This window comes from Salmo trutta, chromosome 29 (genome assembly GCF_901001165.1).
Source record: "Salmo trutta chromosome 29, fSalTru1.1, whole genome shotgun sequence".
In the NCBI taxonomy this organism is placed as follows: domain Eukaryota; kingdom Metazoa; phylum Chordata; class Actinopteri; order Salmoniformes; family Salmonidae; genus Salmo; species Salmo trutta.
In genome coordinates, this window is record NC_042985.1 from 45,387,308 (window position 1) to 45,395,023 (window position 7,716).

Below are 7,716 nucleotides of genomic sequence, written 5' to 3' on the forward strand. Positions count from 1 at the left end.
CCCTCTTCTACCACCTCAGTCTCGAATGGAGAAGGAGAGAATTGGAGTGCTTCTGTTCTTTCTGGTGGGCAACCTTATCTTTTATCTGAATTTATGTTGCTTAGAGAGGACTGTGCAGTACAGGTTAGAAACTGTTTGTAATAGGAGGATGAGTGTTGGCTGACTTTCTGTGCAGGTAACAGTTAGTACAGTCTATTGAATACCTGAAAGCATATGCAGAGCAGTTCAAAACTTGTATCTCATTCCTCTGTATTAACAAACATGAATATAAGTTCTGGAAAATAAATGTTAGCTTACTGACATTCTTTGTTGGAAATAGTTGCAAAGATACTGTGAACTCTTACTCTTTTAAATAGCATATTAATATGCATGTTGTATTGTCTGAATGTGGATAACTTCTTTCTCCATCTCCTCTTTCTATCTGTCTTTGTCGGCAGATGCCCTTTCAGCCGGTCCTGTCTCCAGTGAAGACCTGCTCTCATCATAATGTCCCAGCTCCTGCATGTGGAGATCCCCAACTTTGGCAGCTCTGTGCTGGAGAGTCTGAATGAGCAGCGCCTGCAGGGCCAGTACTGTGATGTGGCCGTCATGGTCAACGGCCAGTCCTTTAAGGCCCACCGCGCCGTGCTGGCCGCCAGCAGCCTCTACTTCAGAGACCTGTTCAGCGGCAGCTCTCAGGGCATGTTTGAACTACCCTCCTCGGTCACCCCGTCCTGCTTCCAGCAGATCCTCTCCTTCTGCTACACAGGCAGGCTGACCATGGCCGCCAGCGAACAGCTCGTGCTCATGTACACGGCCGGCTACCTCCAGATCCAGAACATTGTGGAGCGCAGGATGAATCTCATGCTAAAGGCCAACTCTCCACACTGTGATTCCCAGACGGCCACCACTGAGGATCTGGGCTTCGAACCGTCAAGCCCCAACTACAGCCATCCGGCCCTGTTGCCAGGCGACACACTAATGGCCACTTGTAGGATTAAGCAGGAAAGATGTGAGTCCCCAATGAATGAGGAGCACACAGCAAAGGGCCTCAAGGGCTACGCCACAAGGAGCAGTGCGCAATGTTACATGAGGGCAGGAGGGAGTGGTATTGTACCCGGAGTACAGTCGTACCCTATGGCCTCTGGGGAGCGCTCTAGCCCAGGGGCCTCCAGCCTCCCAGCCACTGACAGCCCCACTTCCCACCCCAACGAGGAGGAGTTTGAAGAGGAGTTCTATGGCAGCAGCAATACAAACGGGGTTTATGGGCAGAATTATGGGCACCCAACCAACTCCTACAGCAGTAAATGATCCATCCTCTGTGTTACTTTTTAGAAGCACCAGTATTTCTCATTTAAACACAACTTCAGCTTTAGAATACACTGTCTGGTATTGAAATTCTGCCTCCACTTGTTCCCCCAGTGCAGGATAAGTTGGACGTGTTGTCCCTACCTCTGGCCACTGAGAGGCGCTGTGTGCTGATCGGCAGGGACACGATGGCGCTGCCACCCAGTCTCATCAGCCAGATTGGCTACCGCTGCCACCCCACCCTGTACACAGAAGGGGATCCCGGGGAGAAGGTGGAGCTGGTGGGAGGTAAGACATAAGCAGTGACCCCTGATATAGGCCACTCTATAATATGTATGTCTATGGTGCATCTCAACTCGCCTCAAGCACTGACTCAATTAACACTAGAACCGCTGGGTCTTTCAGCCTTTAAGTACCCACTAGAGAACATTGCCGGGCGTCCCCTTTAGCGTCCGCATCAGATGAATATCAACCTGCAAGGTGTGCAAACATAAGCACCAACTCTTGAAAATATATTGTAAAGGATAAATTGCTTAAAGAAATACTCATAGAAATATATCTATGTAAAAATATAACAATAGTTATTTGTTTAGATAGTGTCAAGGATATGAGTATGAGTCCTACTGAAAAACGTATAGCCTATTTTAATTTCCTTTAAAATAAAACAGTGTAAATCATTTGATACATTTTATGTCTAGATTTGATTAGTAATAGAGTTATAATAAGTATTACAGTCCAGTTACAGCTTCTTTTGACAAAGTAGAAACAACAAATCCAGGTGTGCAGGTGAAATTATTTGCCGTATAAACAAAGCACCAGTGCATGAATAATTGTAAAGGATGAATTGCATGAAGAAATATTTGTGGAAGTATACATATGACTAGATATAAAAACAATAGTTTTTTGTTTGGATAGAGTCAAGGATATGTTTTCTATAATTCTACAAAGTCCTAGTGAAAAATGTAGGCATACAGCCTATTTTCGTTTCCATTACAATAAAAACATTTAGTGCAATACATTTGAGTAACTTAATTTGTAGATTAGATTAGTAATAGTTATAGTAAGTATTACAGTCCAGTTACAGCTTCTCTGACAAAGTACAAAACAAAAATATATAATAATATAACCCGTCAGGTGCTCAGGTGAAGTGATTTGATGTATTCCTAAATAAAACCACCAGTGCATGAACAATTGTAAAGGATGAATTACAAAAATAAATATTTGTGGAAATATATCAATGACAAGATATAAAAAAACGTAATTTGACATTGTCCTCTTTTTCCTGAGTGGGAGCTATGGTGCGTAGGGAAGAGGGAGAGCAGGACGTGCTGCTGCCTTGGCGGCTGTAGCTGCTTTCTTGGCGTTCATGTGGTTCTCACGAAGCTCACATGCCAGATCCATGATGAAGTCTCTGCTGACTATCTTGTCAAGGCATTGCTTGTACAACATGTGCGCATTGATAGTAGCCACGTCGATCACGTTGTAGGACACTGCAACAGGCCAGCGGCAAGTACCTCCTTTTAAAGAGTACAGTCTTGCCATCTGGTCGAGTGCATCCACACCAAGCTATTGCATAAAACAAAATAGAATAGAAAAGGTTTCATTTATATAGAATAAAACTAATAGTAATATCAATGATATTAACGTAATACAATATAATGAAAGGAGAAAATATTTGTTGCATGGCAGATGGAAAGGCTATCTGTATGTAGCAGATCTACATACCTTTGTGCGATTGTAGTCTGTCATTGTCTCCGATTTCTTCTTCTGGTAACTGCTGATGGCAACAGCGGGATGCATGGTGCTGAGGATTGCAAACACTCTTATTTATTTTACATCTGTACACTGTGAGTGTTGCTTTACCACTCTCCATCACTGATGTGGAGTAAAGCTCCGCTGGTATGTTGTTTTTTGCAGAGGGCGGAAGCTCCAGTCTCTGTTTGTTCACTATTCCGAGCAGGCTAGTTTTCTTTGCCAGACTCCTGTCTCACTGTGGCAGGTAGGATCACCGTCTCAGTTGGCCCTGTTCTGGTTTTGCTGCGGCGAGGCTCAGGCATCAGAGGCAGAGTCTCGAATCAGATGAATAATCTTCATCAGAAACGTTGATTTCAAGCTCAATATCCGATCCTCCATCCGATTCCAGCTCATCTAAATTCTACAGCAGGTGCAATGCTGTCAGTGTGTCCATTCGTTTGGTTCGGCTTGCCATTGTGAACTACACACATTGTATGTTGTTCTCAGTTTCTGATTTGACTCTCTGAGGGGAGATTATACAATTTCCAGGCTTTCATAAAATAATTAGACCTCCCACAATACTTTATCATCATTAGACTATTGCTCTAAATTCAAACCCCTTCTCCCTCGTCATTCAGATCATTAAAATTCAATCACCCTCTTCACCTTCCTCCTCATCATTCAGTTCATTCAAATTCAGTTGTGAAGTCACATGCACAATTATCAGTTTCGATCTGGTTTCTATCACCCATTCACCCATTGACAACACTCATTCAGTGAGGAGAGAGATGCATTAGCACCTCTGTACCAACACCCTTCGGCACATTTGTCTTGGCCCCTTAAGTTAGAAAGAAATGAAAAAACAACAACAGTTAAACAGCCTCTAAATACCTTTCTGTTTGTGATTTAAAAATTCTAACAACTGAGCAATGTAAAACATAAATATTTAGGAAAAGATTTTTTTGATTTACAAAATCAAACGTCAGTGGCCATTGGCTGTTGTAGTGTTAAAGACCTAAGCCCTCACATGCAGACAGTATATTTTCTTCTTTACAACTGTATCATACAATACAGAGATCTAATCATGGACATAGAGATCATTAGCGAGGCCCGCCATTTTATTGTTTTCATCATGGATGTGAACGTGAGTAGCATTGCTCTGTCCTTTTCCCCAGGTTCTGGTGTATATATGACTCGTGGCCAGTTGATGAACTGTCATTTGTGTGCTGGCATTAAGCACAAAGTGCTGCTGCGTCGGCTGCTCGCCACCTTCTTTGACAGGTTAGACTGTTAAATTCTACAGTGCATTTGTAACTATATTGTCGTAGCCAGGTTCTGGACCTAGACAGTAGGCTACTAGCTCTTTATAAAGCATATTTTGTAATTTTAGACAGAGAAAATGAGAGAGGAGGGTAGAGAAAATGATAGAAAGGAGAAAGGGAAAGCCGTATGGATACTGATTATGCTATTGTATACATAGAAACACACTGGCCAATAGCTGTGGAACTGGAATTCGCTCCTCCACCAATGATCCCAGCCGAAAACCGTTGGACAACCGAGTCCTAAACACTGTCAAACGTAGGTGCCCTTCTGTTTTCTCAGGTGTTAAACACCATACTGTATTAATTTGGTTCAACACTGTATGTAAAGTTGACAATATGCATTTATTTCAATGTTGTCTTGTCTCTTTCCTCTCTTTTGCAGTCTACTGTCAGAACTTTGCACCTAATTTCAAAGAGAGTGAGATGAACGTGATTGCAGCCGACATGTGCACCAACGCCCGGCGGGTGCGAAAGCGCTGGCTGCCCAAGATCCAGTCCATGCTCCCGGAGACCAAGGAGAGCAGCAGAAGCTCCTGCAAGGGGCAGTCCAGGGCCTGTGCGTCATCCCAGACAAGTGTGCTGTCGTCGGCCTTGCCCTTTGAAATGGACTTCAGACACCTGACGTCGTCCTACCTGACCCTAGAACAGCAGCTCTACGCCGAGAGCCGCAAAGAGACTCTCCTACCTCACCTGCAGTTTGTGGGAACCACCAGGTCAGAGGAGGGGGCTGCAGCAGCAGAGCTGGCTGAGTCCGAGACAGAGCCTGGGCCTGAGCGAGGAGGACGAGGAGCCCAGGCAGGCCAAGGAACTGAACGCCTCTCTGAGTGCTTGGAGAGAGCAGCTGAGGTCCCCTCCCTCAGCACACAGGGTAAGGCTGGGGTCGGGGGCTCCCCCTCCTCCAAACACACAGGACAGCAGGAGAAGTTGCTAGGAGATGACCAGTGAGCTCCTAACATCCCTCTTCTCCACCAATCTATATATGTCTATGTATGTGTATTTAAGCTTTGGCTACTCTACTGCATGTAACATCGCAGAAATTGCAGTTAAGACATGCACTTAAAAGAAAACTGATGAAAAATTAAATGCAGTATAATAATTCCCTGAAGAAGAAGAGAAGAATGCTACTAATGTGGCACCTGATGGACTCGCTGATAGATAAGGTGGGTGAACAGACATGAGGCGAATGAGGAAAGCCGTTGAGTTTTTAGTTGTCTTCTGTAGTTTGTACTCTTGTAAAGCCTACAAGACCAGAGGTCTAGGGTTGGCTTTTATGTGCATTTACCCTCTACTATACCACTGGTCATAATGTACGGCTCACTACTTCTACCAAAAGTTCGTTACCACTTTATTTTACAGTACAGAAATTACCTGGTATTTTACATAGAAATTGCATTGTAAAATGGTAATTAAACAATTATAATAACCTAGAACCTACATTTGTTTATTTGAGACTCAATGCAAGTAGAACCACTCAGCACCATTTGGTACCAGGTAGTTACCAACAGTTTAAAGGTCTTAGAAGTAAGTAGCAGAAAGTACCCATTAATACCACACAATGTCCTAGAAAATACCAAGTAATTTCTGTTCCTTAAAATAAAGTGCTACCAACGCTTCTTTATTGAATTCTGTTTTCTAATTGTTCTGCTTCCACCTAATTACCTCTGATGTGACATTATGTTCATCTATATAATCAACTGTTGGCACTGAATAAGACAAACATTACCAATATCAAAATGGGGAGGCCACATAATATTGCTTCTATATTCCTTTATTTGAATCAGCTTCAAACTGTCGGTCCACTGCGATGCATTGAAGGTATAGCCCCAGTGAGATTGATCTGTACTTTACCTTATATCCAGTACTGTTTTGATATTACTGATTGGAATATGTTGAAAGATTCATCCACCCAGGACTCATCCATCAACATTGAGGAATATACACCATCAATCACAGGCTTCATTAGGAAATGTGTTGATATTGTTCACAAAATAGCAATCCGGACATGCTCCAACTAAAAACCCTGGATCAACAGAGATATCCGTACCATGCTCAGAGCCCGTACTGCAGCATTCAATGTCAGCAGAACAGACCCTGATGACTTGGTGGGGCGCGATGCGTACAAGTCAAGCATTTACGAGCTCCTCAAAACCATTAGTGATGCAAAAAGACAGTACAGACTCAAACTTGAATTGATGTTTGACAACTTAGACTCGCGACTACAAGGACTACAGACTATCATGGACTATCACGGACTACAAAGGCAAATCTAGCTGTGTGGTGCCCACCAAAGCCTCCCTCCCAGATGAGCTTAACACACTCTGGTCGCTTCGAGGCAGACAATACCGAGCAATCCAGGAAGACACTCGCTGATCCGGACAACCAAGTGCTTTCACTCTGAGGCTGACGTGAAGAAAACTCTCAAAAGAGTGAATACTCACAAAACCGCCAGACCAGATGGCATCCCTGGCCGCATTCTCAGAGTGTGTGCTGACCAGCTGGTGAGCGTCTTCTCAGACATCTTCAACCTGTCCCTGGCTGTAGTCCTCACCTGTTTCAAGGAGACTACCATTGTCCCAGTGCCCAAGAAAAACAAGGTGACATTCCCAAATGACTACTGACCAGTCTCACTCACCCCAGTCATCATGAAGTGCCTCGAGAGGCTGGTCATGGCCCACATCAAGGCCATCATGCCAGGCACACTGGACCCACGCCAATTTGCCTACCGCTCCAACAGATCCACGGAAGATCCCATTTCCATCGCTATTCACACAGCCCTAACACATCTGGACAAGAGGAACAAGTGAGAATCCTGTTCATTGACTACAGTTCAGCATTCAACACTATTGTTCCCTCCAAGCTCGACACCAAGCTCAAAGCACTGGGTCTGGACAGCACCATCTGCAACTGGGTCCTGAACTTCCTGGCGGGCAGACCACAAGAACAACACCTCTTCCATACTAACTCTTAACACAGGGGACCCTCAGGGGTATCTCCTCAGCCCTCTGCTGTACTCCCTATTCACCCATGACTGCGTGGCTTTGCTTGACACCAACTCCATCAAGTTTGCTCACAACACCACAATTGTAGGCCTGGTAACCAACAATGACGAGTCAGTCTATAGGGAGGTTGTAAGTGAACCGGCATTGTGGTGCCAGGACAACAGCAGCTAGAATTTTTCCGTCCACAATTCAACTGTGGGAGCATGGCGCCTCTCAACACCAGGCAACAAAAAGAGCTGGCCGCTACTATACGAGAGATTGTTTGTGAGGAGATTACCTCTGCCCTCTTCTTACAATTAAAACCGATAATTGAATCATTGGCTGTGCTCACTGCTAAAGTGGATACCTATTCTAAAGTGGAAAGCCTGGAGAAG

At 44.3% G+C, this 7,716-nt stretch overlaps 1 protein-coding gene across 1 annotated transcript; it reads left to right on the forward strand.

The window, feature by feature from the left end:
• On the forward strand, nt 1-6,683 carry nacc2l (NACC family member 2-like). Its single transcript, XM_029722340.1, has 6 exons — nt 1-64; nt 438-1,282; nt 1,402-1,575; nt 4,197-4,302; nt 4,502-4,599; nt 4,726-6,683. Exons 2-6 carry the CDS (start codon nt 487-489, stop codon nt 5,286-5,288), a joined length of 1,737 nt encoding a protein of 578 aa, XP_029578200.1. The 5' UTR covers nt 1-64; nt 438-486; the 3' UTR covers nt 5,289-6,683.
• Nucleotides 6,684-7,716: the final 1,033 nt, after the last annotated feature.